At 38.8% G+C, this 16049-nt stretch overlaps 1 protein-coding gene across 5 annotated transcripts in view; it reads left to right on the forward strand.

The window, feature by feature from the left end:
• RAB2A (RAB2A, member RAS oncogene family) overlaps positions 1-16049 on the forward strand; it is an 84497-nt gene that overhangs the window by 18306 nt on the left and 50142 nt on the right. For 4 of the 5 annotated variants that reach the window (XM_068525389.1, XM_068525388.1, XM_068525386.1 and 1 more), the window contains one exon: positions 10359-10430. The exons of the other annotated variant lie outside the window; for it this stretch is intronic. In XM_068525389.1, coding sequence (XP_068381490.1) covers positions 10359-10430 — 72 coding nt within the window. The remainder of the gene's footprint in view (positions 1-10358; positions 10431-16049) is intronic. 5 annotated transcript variants of the gene reach the window in all.

Below are 16049 nucleotides of genomic sequence, written 5' to 3' on the forward strand. Positions count from 1 at the left end.
CAAGGAAGGAAGGAACAAACAAATCTGGCATCCAGACCTCTCTGGAGGCTTGCAGCTGAGGCCCACCTGGTGGCCGAGAATTGCACTTGAAGGGCCGTGATGGGTTGGGAAGCCGTGGGAAGCCTTCTGTGGGGCGGGGCTGCGCCTGGGAGCCCCTGAGAAGCAGCCTGAAGGGGCGCTGGGGGCCAGTGGCCACAGAGAGCTGGAGTGCTACTTTCTGCCGATGGCACTTCCTATCATGCCAGCTGTCAAGGGAGAGACGTCCTCGTCTCTCCAGCAGGCCAGAGAGGGTCTGGAGCAGGAGGCCCTTGACTGATAACGGGCACACCAGTGCACTTGCTAGAGACCTGATGTTTCCAAAGGGAAATTACACTTAAATTAGGGGCAGATACTCTTAGCGATGCAGTTCTTAATTTCATGCAGTCACGTTTTCATTCTCTAGCATCATTTTTCTATCTGAAAAAGCCACTATTGGGAATAAAAATTTTTTTGAGAAATTGACTTTTTAAAATGTAGACTAAGTTTGTCATTAAGTAGAAAAGGCAAGTGTGTCATTTTGTGATCTTTTCAGCGATCATGCGATACACATTCTCTTCACTCACTGAGCATCTGCTTTCTAAGCCAGGCCACAGAGCAAAGTGATTTTCTGCCCCCAAAGGAGGCAGGTAGATGTGTGAACTGATAATAAAAGTTTAATGTGAGAAGTGCTTAATAACATACATGTAGAGTACTGTGCTGTAGCATGGGATGATGTGTTGGTCTGCCTCTGCGTACTGGGAAAGGAAGAAGAAGCACAGACGTGTTACCTTTTTATTCTCTGCATGCTGTTTCTTTTATTCCTCACAGTAGCCTTCTGAATAAGGTGAATGGTATGATCACCATTATACAAATAAGCAAACAAGGCCTAGAGACCTGAAACAACTTTTTCTACCAGCATCACACACAGGATCCAAACGTAGTCCAGTATTTATCTCTTAAACTGGTGGTGTGTGTTGCAGTGCAGGAGGCTGCAACAGTAAAAGTTTACCAAATGTAAAATACAGTTCTAAGAAGAATTTAAAAAGTGAATCAAGTGTGTCCCTGCCCTTAAGGGGTTTTTAGTCTAGCAGTGCTGGTAGAATGTCATAAGGGCTCTGATTGAGGTCCTGGAGAAAGCTTGGAACTTCATAGGGTCCAGAGTGCCTTCCTCCTCGGAAAACTTAGGGTAAGATGGCATTTGAGCTGGTTCTTGAAAAATGAGTAGGGTTTAGACAATTAAAAATGTTAAATAATCAAAATGTAAAGCTAGGAAAAAACCAGAAAGGTAGTTGTTGTTTATTACACATCTGCTAAGTGCCATACCTTGTACTTTCCTCATTGTAAACCATTCAGCTTAACCGTAGTATAGACACTGTGTCAGACAGTTAGTGGAAATAAGGAAAGATAAGTTCATTAGACATGTTGGACTTAGGTAGGTACTAGGTTGTGACAGGTTAAGGTAGAGTTTGAACTTTATTCTGTAGACAGTAGAAAATACTGAAATTTTTAAAGGAAAGAGTACAGGACTAGAGTTACGACTAAATTAGAAATTACATGTGTATATACACACACACATACACATGTGTATGTATATGTCTATAAATATTCATGTTGTAATACAGCGGCAGAGACATACTAGATGTTAAATGTAATCCTTCTATCTTTTCTCATCCGTCTGTGGTGCAGTCATATGTAGGACAGATTAGAAAGATGGGGTGTAGCTGGATGGTTACTACAGTGGTCCAGGTAGGAAGTAATGAAGGCCTTATTTAAGACAATGGTAGTGAAAATGAAGAGGAGGATACTGGTGACAGTTGGAATTAACAGGATTTAGGGGAGGATGTTGTAGGGAGTGAAAGAATTAAAACATTTTCAGGCACTTTTCCATCTCAGAGGAGTACATACTCCAAATGTGAGCTCTTTTTCATATATTTTTTAATATATAAGTAACGAAAACACATGATACTGTTAAAACATTATAGAAGGGCAGAAGACTGGATGTCGGGGGAGGTGAAATATGACATCATACAAAGAGAAACCAGGCATACAGAGAATACAGAGGTTAAAACTTTGATAGCCTAGAGGATCAGGCTACCCAGTGACTTCCTTCCAAAGGGTCTAGTAGGAAAAGGGGAGGGCAAAAGGATTACTTCACAGTGGAGAAACTTGGCAAACTACCTCAGCCAGGTGACCAAAGTTACCATCAGCAATCATCAGTCATGTTGATAGTATGTACCCTTTTGATGAAAATCATACTCTATCTCTGTCGTCTCCTCCCAAACACCCGTATTCTAGTCAGTCGCAGGGAAGAAAAATCAGACAAATCCCAGCTGAGGCACATTCTACACTATACCTGACCAGTACTCCTCAAGACTTTTGTCCAGGTCATCAAAAGCAAGGAAAGTCTGAGACACTATCACAGCCAAGAGGAGCCTGAGGAGACACGACAACCAAGTGTAATGTGGTGTCCTGGATGGGATCCTGGGACAGAAAACGGAGGTAGAACCTAAGGAGGAAAAAATCCAAACTGGGGAGGAGGTTTCATAGAGAATGCAGGGTAAGAAAGAAACTGCCAGGTTAAGGCTTCTGCAGTCCCCATAGTGGCTGAATAAAGAGAGTGGTTGGAGCTCTTCTACGCCTGTGTTTTACCCTTCAGTGAGGCCTGCCTTCTTCATCTGTTGGTCTGAGCTCAGATCTGGATGTGGTTCCTGGAGCCCATGCCACACACAGGGTGAGGGAGATCACAGAAACCTGGCAGTGTTCCTTCCTCTTGCATTTACAGCAGAGGATATTGTATTTTTCCCGGAAGCCAGACAATTATATTGATTATGTTATATACACACACAGCCAGGAAGTCTCCATATTTAAGAGTCAGAAGAATACCTAACTCACTTTGTGAAGGTAGGCGTGCACTGTGGAAGCTTCCTAGAGGCTACAGCATTTGAGTTGAGTTTTAGAAATAAGTAACTGTTAGCTAAGTGGACAAAAAGTCACTGAGTATTGGAGAAAGAGCTCTTAAAGTATGCTAAATAAATATGTGCAGAGGCCTGATGTATAAGGAGTACTAGCCTAAGGAATCAGAGACTTTCAGCTGAGGTTGTCTGCTTTACTCATTTTCATGGTTTTGGTTTCATCTCAGAAAAAGTGTTTTAGTACTTGGGATACTTTAATATTGTAAAACGAAGATAAAAGCGGTAGATGATTTGAATTTTTTTTTAATTAATTAATTTATTTATTTATGGCTGTGTTGGGTCTTCGTTTCTGTGCGAGGGCTTTCTCCAGTTGCAGCAAGCGGGGGCCACTCTTCATCGCGGTGCGCGGGCCTCTCACTATCGTGGCCTCTCTTGTTGCGGAGCACAGGCTCCAGACGCACAGGCTCAGCAGTTGTGGCTCACGGGCCTAGTTGCTCCGCGGCATGTGGGATCTTCCCAGACCAGGGCTCGAACCTGTGTCCCCTGCATTAGCAGGCAGATTCTCAACCACTGCGCCACCAGGGAAGCCCCAACGGTAGATGATTTGCATCAAGGGAAGGAGGGCTAGTTCTCCACATCTTCCTATTTCCTTTTCATTTTATTGATTCTTTAGCAAGTCTTTCAGCCTTGTCTGAGTATTTGTTTCTATACCTTCCAGTTTTGAGGAAAAGATGTCTTACGTTCTTAAAGCTACGTCCTCTTGAGAACTTTCTTTAATTTCTTTATTACTAAGCTCAGTGCCTGGAATATAGTGAGTACTTAATAAATATTTTTTGAGTGACTATCTCTTTCCTACCCTCCTAGCCTTCACTGAGAGATTTTTCAAATAAATGCTCTGTTGCTTCCTTTTTCCCTTATTACTCACTCTTAATATTTCTGGTGTTTGAGTCTCTTTATTGATTACAGTAGGAATTATTAGAGACGGAGTCAACAAGACTGGGAGACGAGCAATGTAAAAATCTAAGGAGAAAAAGGAAGGCAAGATTACTCTTGATAAGTGCATTGGTTTTCTAGCGCAGCTTAACAAATTATCAGAAAGTTGTTTCAGGACTTAAAACAATAAAAGCCTGTTTCTCTCACAGTTCTGGAGGCCAGAAGTCTGAAATCCAGGGATAGGCAGGGCCATGCTCCCTCTGAAGGCTCCAGGGAAAATCCTTCCTGCTGCTTCCAGCTTCTGGTGGCTCTCGGTGTTCCTTGGCTGTGGTAGCATAACTCCAGTCTCTGCCTCTTGTCTTCATATGGCCTTCTCTCCTGCATATCCATCTGTCATTGGAATTAGGCCCAACCTGAATCCAGGCTGATCTCATCTCAAAATCCTTAATTATATCTGCAAAGATCCTTTTTTCAAATAAAGTCACATTCACAGGTTCCGGAGGTTGGGGCTTGGACATATCTCTTTGGGAGCCATTCTAACTCACTACAGTAAGCCACCAGATCAGTATCTAGTTGCAGTAATTGAGAGGATTGCTATCGTACATGTGAGGGAGATGATGTTTGGAAAACCAGCAGCATGAAAACAACTCTGAAGTCATTTTATTTAAAAGAAAATTATAGATTGTGACTATATTCTTCAGTTAATTTTAGAAAATATATATCTAAAAATTTGAACTCAAGGTCAGATGAGTTTGGTTGGAGATTTTGCTCCTCAGCTGTATTCATCCTGAAGAATCCTCTAACATTTTTATTGAAACTTCTGAATTTGCAAAATTCAAAATTTTTGCATTTGAGCCTTATGATATTCCTTTGAAGTAGGAATGCCATGTTTTCTTTTTTCTATTTTACAGATGTGGAAATGGAGCTTAGTTTCTGTAACTAATTTGTCTGAGGTCACAAGTTATGAAATAATACAGGTGGACTTGAATACTGGTGTTACAACTGTAAAGCTTGTATTCTTTCTAATGTCTATGCTGAGTTTATTAATTTTCTGTTTAAAAAGAGCAGCAGACTTTACTATTTTTTCATGTTTCACCGGTTTTTCAATTTGGAGTGTTAGCACAAAGGATACAGTTTTCTGTGTTTGCAAAATAAGCTACTAACATTTAAACCAATTCGCCATATCTCTGTATGATCTGTATTTGAGGTCTGTCCATTCTTTGGTATGATTTTAAAACATATTACTCTTCAGTGGATTACTTTCAGTTATGAGGATAGGTCATTCCTTCGTGGTTCATTACATTTTGTTTTTTGAGAACCCAGTATAGTAGATGACAGTATGCAGCCATGATTTCAGGATGACAGTTGGACAAAACTTCGGTAGTTAGGAATTGGTCTTTTATATTTTTGCTTTTTCCACATCTTCTAAATTAAAGCTATTTGTCTTACTATTTTAAAAATGGAGCCATCATCAGTTTTTTTAAATTATCTTGAAGTTGGTGGAAATTGGTTTAGGACTAGGAAAATAAACTTCAGTAGAATACCTAGCACTTATGCCAGTGTTCCTGTGGAGAAGGACCTGTTTCCTAAAAAAAAAATCACTGGGAGGTTTATTAGATTCTTGGGCCTAACCAAAGACTTAACTGAATCAATCTGTGGGGTGGGATTTTACGAATCTGCGTTTTTAATGAGTGTTACTTGTAATCATGTGGCATTGATGTGGTAGTCAGATAGTCAGTTCTCACCACAACACTGAGTCCTGCTGAGGACAGTGTGTTGGACCCTGAGTAAAGGAAGAAGGTAAGGTGACTTCATGGTAGGAACTCTAACAGCGGCATTATTAGGTGCAGTAATTTGTATTAATTAAAGAGTGGTCAAGTACCTAAAGCGTCTTGAGAAAGAAGGACAAAGCTGGAGGCACCACACTCTACTTGATTTCAAACTATATTAGAAAGGTATTGTAACCAAAACAGTATGGTATTAGTATAGAAACACACATAGATCAATGGAACAGAATAGAGAAACCAGAAATAAACCCACACATATATGGTCGATTAATTTATGACAGAGGAGCCAGAAATACACAGTGGGGGAAAGGACAGTCTCTTCATTAAATGATGTTGGGAAGACTGGACAGCCACATGCAAAAGAATGCAACTGGACCTCTATCTTATACCAGACACAACTGATTATGGACTTTAATTATGTCTACCAAATGCCTTCACAGCAACACCCAGATTAGTCTTTGAATAACTGGAGAGGGCTCTAGGCAAGCTGATGCATCAGAAAGACCATAATGTTGTTATTTTTATTGAAGTATATCATGCATATAGAAAAAGGCACATGTCCTAAATAAACAGCTCAAAGAATGTTTAGGAACTGGACACAGGTAACTAGCACTGTAGAGGGGCCCTTTTACATTTATTTATTTCATTTGATTCTTACAACAGTTCACCAAAGTGTAGGAGTTACCCCCATTTTATAGATAGGATTTTGAAACTCAGAAAGGTCAAGTACTTGCCCCATGTTACAGCTAGTAAGTGACAGAGCTGGGATTCTGACCAGGGTTTTGAGGCATAAATGAAATATTACGGAAATCCAATGTACCATTAGTTCTGCCTGAGGATTGGTAGAATCTTTGGAACAGGAACGCTTTAGTGAAGAAGGCATAGGACTCCCTAAGCTGGAATCTCTAAGCATGAGTTTAGAGTTGCCAAGGAGTGAAGTGTTCCTTGGTAAGAGATACCGGGGAAGAACATGGTGTCATTTCAGAGGACAGGAGATGGTGTGTTATGCTTAAATCTAGGGTCTCTAGACTGTAGTATGATAATATGATCTATTGGAATAACAGTTTTTCAGCCTAAATGCAAAGAACCTTGTTTACTGTTTTGAAGGGCTTGAATTTTATATTTTAAGCAGTATTCCATGACAGCGGGTTAATCATGTGCATTTTAGCAAAAATTTCACCGAGGTTTATACAAGTAGGTTGGAGAAAGGACAAAGGCTAAAGGCAGAAAGATCATGTCTAGGACCAGAGCTAGAGCACTGAGGATTAAGAGGAGGGGAGAGCATGGAATTCACGATGGTTCTGAGAGAATTGATGAGATTGCTGAGCCATTAGCTGTAGATGATAAAGGAGGAAGAGGAATTAAGGATGACTGTGATATTCTTGTTGGTGTGATGCACTGGGAACCAACTCCAGAGATAAGGAAATACTGAAGGAGATGCTGAGTTTGTTCTGAATTGTTGGAAGGATGGTAGGCAGGAAAATGAAAAGGAATGGATTAGGTTTTGGAAGGTTGAGTTTCAGCCCTGAAGGAATTAAAGTGGACATGTTCAGTAGGCAGTTGGATATAATAAAAGTGAAATTAATTAAGATGGTGGCTGGAGAGATGGATTTGGTAATCACTGACTAATTTACAGGTGTAGGCTGGGGCTATAGAACTGGATTAGTTCTCTCAGCTAAAGAGAAAAGATAACCAAATATGAGATGGTGGTGAAACCTCCAGTATTTAAGGGCTTGCATGGAAGAAGAAGAGCAGTTGTCACAGAATTAAGGGACCAAGGAGGTGGTTATAGCCTGATAAAGCCAGAAACGATCATTTTCAAGGAGGTTGTAGGCAGATAAACTATATGGAAATATTCTATGGGCATAAACAGATCCTGTTTCTGGATCAGATAAATTGAGGACTGAGAAAAAGACTAGCTAATTCAATTTGGCAATCTGGAAAAGTGTTGGTGATTGTGAGCCAGAAACCCCAAGTATTTTATCCAGAATTAAAATGGTAGAAGTCAACATATATTGAATAAGATGAGCTACCTGTAAATTTAACCGATCCTGACAAATGATCTACAGATAGGTGATTAAGGAGACTTGGGAAACACCATAGTGGCACTTGGATATGTTCTCTGCATTGAAGGATACTTTGATTACCTGAAGAAAGAATATGGTGTCTTGAAAGTGAAGTCAGTATTTGGTCAGAATAAGTGGTATTGTTATTGCTAGAGCAATCCATACTCTGTTGTGAGGTAAGAAAAGGGTTTCAGGCTCTTGTATCACTTAAATGATTACCAGACTGTGAGATGATTCTTTAGGTCCCTCAGTAATAAAGTTTGTGATTTCTAATTATAATTTTTTTCTATACCATATGGGGAAATTTCGAATGTTAAAAATAGAAATGAAGAAAAGAGACAGAGGAATCTTAAATGCATATTGCTAAGTGAAAGAAGCCAATCTGAAAAAGCTAAAATACTGTATGATTCCAGCTATATGACAATCAGAAAAAGGCAGGACTATGGAGACAGTAAAAAGATTAGTGGGCTAGGAGTGAGGGAGGGACTGATAGGCAGAGCATAGGGGATTTTTAGGGCAGTGAAACTATTCTGTATGATACCGTAATGGTGGGTACATTATACATTTGTCAAAATCCATGGAATGGATGGCACCGAAAATGAACCCAGATGTAAACTGAGGGCTTTAAGTGATGACGTGTCAGTGTACATTCATCAGTTGTAACCAGTGTTACCACTGTGGTGCAGGATGTTGATAGGGAAGGAGGCTGTGCTTCCCTGGGGCAGGGAGTATATGAGAACTTGCTGTACTTCCTGCTCAATTTTGCTATGAACCTAAAAGTGCTTTTAGAAATAAAACCTCTTTTTAAAAAACAGAACTGAAGATTCACATCTCAGTTGTTCACCTATTTTGTACTTTAACACTTAAAAAATAATAATTTCCTGTTACAACTGAACTTATTTACAGAACAGAAACAGACTCAGACTTAGAGAATGAACTTATGGTTACCAATGGGGAAAGATGGGGGGAAGGGATAGTTTGGGAGTTTGGGATTGGCATGTACGCACGGCTATATTTAAAATGGATACCCAACAAGGACCTGCTGTAGAGCACAGGGAACACTGCTCAATGTTATGTGGCAGCCTGGATGGGAGGGGAGTTTGGGGGAGAGTGGATACATGTATATGTACGGCCCAGTCCCTTTGCTGTGTACCTGAAACTATCACAACATTGTTAATTGGCTCTACTCTAATATAAAATTTTAAAAAACACACAAAGAACTAAAAAAAAAAAATTTCTTTTCTTTCTCTCCTAGATCTGAAAGGTTATTCAAGGGTGTTAAAAATCTAATGAGTTTGTGCCTTTTGTAATGTAAAAGAAATTGTGGATAAAAGAAAGAGAAGAAAACCAAGGTCAAATGTTGTGAAATTCCAATTTATTTTCAGTTAACTAGAATCTTAAAACATTCAAAAAACTTTGAACAAATAAAATAGTTCCTAAAACACAACCATACACACACACACACACACACACACACAGTAGACCATGTATTTGATTTGTTACTGGGCATTTTGACAATCATTATAGCATTTGACACTAGGGCCAGTCATTCAGCAAAATTATTAAGTGACTTATCTCTGCCTTAAGACAGGCAGCAAGTGACAAGGTATTCGTTGTCCTTCTCTCATTGAGCGGATAATCTAGAAGACATCGAACAGTTTAGTTTGCGTCACTTAAGAAAGACCTGCAGCCCTTCAGCCTCTTTTGTTACTCTTCCTCATAGAACTTTGTTTTCTTCTTTCAAATGGCAGTCATTATAATTATTTCAAATTACGGTTCATATAGATTATTTGCGCACTCGTTCTGTTACATTTCTCTCCCTGAGCTAGATTGTAAGGAAGGAAGCGTATCAGTTTTCCAGGTGCACAGTTAGCATTCGATAAAGACTTTTTGAGTAAGTGAATGAATGAATAAATGATGACTGCCTTTGTGTTTTGTAAGTGCAGGATGCTACCAAGTAAGCAGATTCGGTCTAGTGTGAGGTTACGGGCCTGAAAGTGAGTAGGAAGTGGTGTGGTATGCAATATTCAGTTCTCCTCAGAGGGCAAGTAGGATGTATATAGGAAATTTGCCTTTAATTTGGGAATTTGGAAGTTATTCAAGACCTCAGTAATAGAGTGAAGGAATGCAATTCAGATTAGAGTCGATCCTGAAATGGATCAGCCAGAAGATAAGAGTGAGCAGCTTTTCCCAGAAGAGTAGATCCTGAGCACTTACTTGTTTGTTTGTAGGAGACTAAGATAAAATAAACTATAAAAAGAGGAAAGTACTATGTTTTTTAAATATTTTCACTACTACAGAAAAAACAGAAGTGCATGAACACTTCACTGCATGAGTCCTGTGGTATAGAGGCTGCTGGGAGGACCTGGTTGGTCGTCTCCGGGAGTTGCTGCCACTCTCATCTTTCAGATTGAAATGCTGAATGAATGCAAAAGGATGAAAAGGGTGTTTTGGATTGGTCAACACCTTTCCCCAAATCATCAGTCCTCTAATTCCCCAAGAAATGAGAGCACTGAAAAATCATGGCAGATTGTTCTCAGAGCACCAGAAACCCTAGCTGTCTCTTTTCCAAGTACTCTTATGAAGTATTTCTTAATTTCTGTGAATTTTGTCCCTTAAATTTTTTTTCTTTTAACTTTCAGGTGTTGGTAAATCATGCTTATTGCTACAGTTTACAGACAAGAGGTTTCAGCCAGTACATGACCTTACTATTGGTAAGTTTTATAAAGAGATGAGAAGCATTTAGAAGTTTTGGGTAGTGGAAATGGAATGTGCTAGAGGGCTCATTCCATCAGTGATGAGTCAGAAATCAATGAAACTAGATTTGTTGCTGTACAGAGTTTAGTCTCCATCACTTTTAAAAAATATAAGTATGTGTAGTAAAAATAATATTCCCCAACTCTGTAAAAGTGGTTGGAATGCAGCAAGACATTAATACTTGATTTTGATTGTATTTAATGATAAAACAGTTGATTGAGAGACAGTGTATCATAGGGAGGGGTTAAGAGCAGAGACTCTGGACCAGTTTGTCAGAGTTCACATCAGGGCTCTGCTGCTGACTAGCTGGGCAAGCCACTTTCCCACTCCATGCCTCAGTTTCTTTATCTGTAAAATGAGAAAAATAGTGGTAACCATCTCACAAAATTATTCTGAACAGAAAATGAGTTAATAAATATGATGCATTGAAACAGTGCCTGGCAACATGGTAAGTGCTTTAGGCTTACCTATAATTATTAATTGAGAAAAACTACCATCAAGCATTTTTTAGTTTCCTCAATTGTGAAGAATAAATGAGACAGTTACTGGTAAGGAATGGTCAACAAATATTAGCTGTTATTACTATTAGCGACACTAGTTTTTATTATTAGTGATATTATTCATTAATATGCAAAAGTATAAAATTAAGTGAAAAACTAAAAACTTTAAGCATACTGTTTCAGGGTTCTTATCTGTTTTAAAAAAATTATATTTATACCCTGAAAGCTAAAGAATCTAGATTATTCTTCTATGGCTGTAGCCCAGTAACAATTAGAGATTAGTCAACCATGAAGAAACAAGGTAACTGGAAATCTAGTTAAACTTTACAATTGATAGCTTAATGTATCTTTTCAGCCAGTGACTGCTTATGTTCTATAGATATGATTAACTCACTATTCATAACAAGTTGATTCTCATGTCCTGTGTATTTTTAAAATACCAAATCGAAGATAGAGTTTATGAATCAAATTATTAGATCAGTTAATAGTATTCAACCAAGCCACATGTACTTTGTAGATACATTAAAATCTCTCCTTACTGGCTACTGTCAATAAGAACATGCAGATTCCATTTTCATTTTGATGGTTTTAATTATATCCAATAATGATGGGTAAAACAGGTACTGCTCTTTCATGCCGATCCTCATGATGCAGCGTAACTTTGGTGAGCTCATCTCTGTGTAGGATCTGCTCTTTGCTCCGTAGGTCTGAACGTTGAGGCCATCTCTTAGGCATGATTCGGTCCCGAGACAACTAGCCAGTTGTTTTTCATATAGGGTACTAGACAAAAGTGTCTTCCTTTTCGTTGAAGCTTTCGTGTAAATTTCTAGTTGTTAGGGCACACCTGATTGGGCGCATGGGCCTGAGCCTCACTGCTGTTAGAAATCGGCTTAGGCTCTACCTGTGGGAGCCTTTGTAAGGGGGAGTACACCAGAGGGAGTTTTTAGAAAACTGTAACCCATGTAACTGTACCAGCTGGCTTCCCTCTGGGTTCGCTGATGCGGGGCACTGGGAGTTAGGAGGTTAAAAGCAAAGAGAAGCTGAGGCCCTTCTCCCCTCTCTGCTGGGATTAACGGTGTGCCCTCCGTGGCTTCAGCCACAGCCCCTGCCTGACAGGCTCACTGGTGGTCTGGCTCCTGGGCTCTGGGAACCCTGGTTTCTCTCTTTGCCCCCTGGCCTAGGGACAGCAGCAGCTTCCGGCTGTTCCTAATCTCTGGGTTGCTTTACCCTCTGCTCCTTGGGCTTCTCAGCCCTGCCTTTAATGTAACCAGTTCACTACTTTAAATCCCCTCTGTTTTAAATACCTACGTATGGTTTCTGTTTTTCTGGTTGGACCCTGACTACTATACCTTGTGACACCCATCACAAGAATTTATTTTTCTGACCTAAAAACAATTTAGAAGGTAATTAGCACATGTTTTTTAAAGGAATGTTGGAATGATTGCTAAAATAGGCATAAGGCAGTATCTTGATTCTGCTGTGTACTTGCCTTTGCTTGATGAATAGAGGAAGGTATAATATAAAATAATAATAACAATGGACCCATACCAAATACTTACTGTGTGCCAGGCACTTATTTTGTATGTAGTAACTTTTTTTTTATTGAAGTATAGTTAATTTACGGTGTTATGTTAGTTTCAAGTGTACAGCAAAGTTATTCAGTTATACATATATATATATATGTTCTTTTTCAGATTCTTTTCCATTATAGGTTATTACAAGATACTGAGTATAGTTCCTTGTGGTATATAGTCGGTCCTCGTTGTTTACCTATTTTATATACAGTAGTGTGTTTACGTTAATCCCAAACTCCTAATTTATGTGCCTCCCCCCGCCCACTCGCCGCTATCCCCTTTGGTAACCAGAAGTTTGTTTTCTATGTCCGTGAGTCTGTTTCTATTTAAATAAGTTCATTGGTATCATTTTTTAGATTCCACGTATGTAATAACTCTTCTAATCTTGGAAAAAAATTTATGAGGTGGATATCATTAATACCATTTACAAATAAGAGAAACTAAAACACAGAAGAGATTTAATAACTTAGCTTGCTCAGGGTCACACAATTAGTAGGTATCGATTAGTGAATGCTCAGTAAATGGATACTGTGCAAGGATGCAAGTACTTACTGTACAAGGATGGTAATGATCTAGAGGTAACTTAGAAAGTGTGTATTTACCTTCAGAGTATTTTGTCCTGGAAGGTTGAAAGTGACTAACATATGTGGAAAAAACAAGCATCACTCCCTGACTGTGTCAGGTAAATGGGGCCTGGCCGTTGGTTCCACAGATAATTTCTCTGGCAGCCAAATTGGCTGTTAATTGAAAATGTATCTGGGAAGAGAGCCTCAAGGGCATACGGGGTGATGGTCTATCCCATTAAAAAAAGAAAAAGATAAGGAAAACTTTCTAAATGAGATTCTCAAGCATATATATACTTAAGGGAAAAGTTTAATAAAATGTTTTACAGTCCAGAAGAGAAGTATGAGGTTTGGGGTTCTTGTTTGTTTCTGAGAGTTCAGGACGCTTCAGGTTTCAGCGTTTTCTTTTGCCACATAGAATACAAAGGTAAAACCTGCATTGAACCCAGTTATGAGAAGGTAAATGGGAAAGAGGTAATGTTTTTGAGGCTGAAGTTGAATTCTTTGTTTCTGTTTCACTTGATAGGAAAACAGAAATCATAGTTTTTCAGTAATCAACAGTGGTTGTCATTTTTCTTTGGAGATGTATACCATTCTTTATCTTCTTATCATCATTCTTTATCTCATTCCTGGATAATATAGTAGCCTTTTAACTAGTTTCTTGGCCTCTTGTTTTTTTATTCTCTGTCCTGACCCTATTAATAAGTGAATTTAAATCAGCAATCTTATTATATTTACCTGCTTTAGAACCAATCCTGATTTTCATGTAACATGTCTTTAAAATTGGGTATGTTTTTAGGGGCAAAATCTTTGTTTAAGGACTTTTTAAGCTTCAGTAATCTCTTGTGTATTTACTTTGAATAAAGTGATAAATATACCAAAACTCAATTACGGCTTAAGTTAAGGGAAGGGAATATATGGAGTTTTATATAGAACCCACAGGAGGGTGGGGACGTAGACTTGGGAATGGGCAGGAATGAAGCATCTTAAGAGGCCAGGAAGCAGAGACCGTAACAGCCATCCTACAGCAGATGATGGAATGGTTGCCAGTTAATTTTAGTATCTTTATCCCTCTGCCCAGGATGTTATTTCCAGAGAAGGAGCATCTGCTTGCCCTTACTTGCCCACCCTTGGTATCAGTCAAGGGTCTGTTTCTAATTTGCAGTTGTTTTTCACCAAATTTGACATTATGCATTGGATTTAAGAAATCTTGAATCCCATTGAGCCATGCAGATGTTTTTGGATTGTGGTTAAAAACCCATCCATGACAGTGGAAGGAAATATAGGATTTCTCTCTGTGGCTATAAACAATAGATTCATGAAATGGCCTCCATTTTGTCAACTATCTTGCTGATGTGTAGAATTTTCTACTTTAGAACATTCCTTTTAAATACTGGATATTTCAAAGAACATTTGTCCCATACTTAGTCACTAATTTCTTTCCTCAGCTACTCGTTTTCGTGTCACTAATGGTAAGCTGGTGGATGGTTGTTTTGGGTGCCCCCAACCCTGTGGCACACAGTATGTATGAATAAATGCATGTAGATAGATAAATATGTAAACACTGTAATGGTTTTATATGACATAGTTTTATAGTTTTGCATTTTTCATTCTAGTACATCATGACTCCTAGGTCCCTTTTCTTTGGCTTTCCCGTATTTCTGAGTCTAAGAAACATACCGTTAGTTTCTTTGTATTGACTATGCCCCTAGGATGGAATAAGTAATAAAATATAGAGTAGAAACTCCATCAAGTTACATGTCCTGGGAGGCTAAGTTACCTTTGTACTCACTCTCCTAATCACAGGTGGGGGAATTATAGGAGATGCTGAAATGGAATCCTGGCACTGGGCAGTATGCCCTTTCCTGGGCAACTAACGAAAAGCTGTTTTTCTGCCAGGATGGCATCTGGTTTCTGGGGACCATGTGTGTCTTCCCTTCACCCTGACTCTGATGTAAATACTGATAGAACACACGCCAAGCAGTAATGATGTGGTATAATGTGAGTGATAGACTTCTTGCAGAGTCGCCTTCACAGTTGTTTGCTGTTCTGAAATTACCCCCTCTTTTTCTCCTCCTCCTGTTTTGATGATTAAAGAGTGCTTTCAAAAGAGCTGATATACGCAGGGAAAAAAGCCAGAGTAGTCAACTGATAATTGTAAAGTTTGTATTCCCTTTGACCTGCAATCCTATTTCCTGTAATTTGCCAGAAATCATAATCATAAGTTGAAAAATTCATTTCAGCATCAACTACTTAGTGAAAATTTGAGAACAACCAAAATTTGTAGCAGTAGAGTAACCAACTTAATAAAATACGTGTATATATAGAGATAACGCACACACACAGGAATATTATGCAGCCATCAAAAACAATAGTATAGTTTTATATATTTTTTGATTTGTAAAGATACTTTGTGGTACGGAAGAATGTTGATGACACAGTGACTGAAAAGCAAATTGCAGAACAGCATTTGTGTGTTCCCGTTTATATAAAATTGTATACTTCTGTGTGTATTTTATTCATGGAGCAATGTCTGAAGATATGTTTACACAATGGTCATCTCTAGTGGGTGGATTTGGAGATTTCTTTCCTAGTTGATAACCCATGCCGGGAACCAAGATGATGATGTTGAAATTCATCTGTCCGTTTTAGTGGATTTTATACCACACTAATAGTTTTTATGAAATTTTAATATTTGTGATTAATAATTATGGTTCTTGCATCTCATTTCTAGATTTTTTAAATATTACAGAGCCTGCAAAACATGAAGACCACAGTTGGTTTCTTGACTACACTAGACTCAGATATCTTAGTGTTTTAATTATATCCTTAGCCTCTGCCTTAGCGTATACACTTTCTGAGGATAGGAGCTGTATTTGTTAATCTGCATATCACTTGGCATAACATGTGCTAGAAATAGACAGCCTTTTAAAAAAAAT

Source organism: Eschrichtius robustus, chromosome 17 (assembly GCF_028021215.1).
Source record: "Eschrichtius robustus isolate mEscRob2 chromosome 17, mEscRob2.pri, whole genome shotgun sequence".
Classification (NCBI taxonomy): domain Eukaryota; kingdom Metazoa; phylum Chordata; class Mammalia; order Artiodactyla; family Eschrichtiidae; genus Eschrichtius; species Eschrichtius robustus.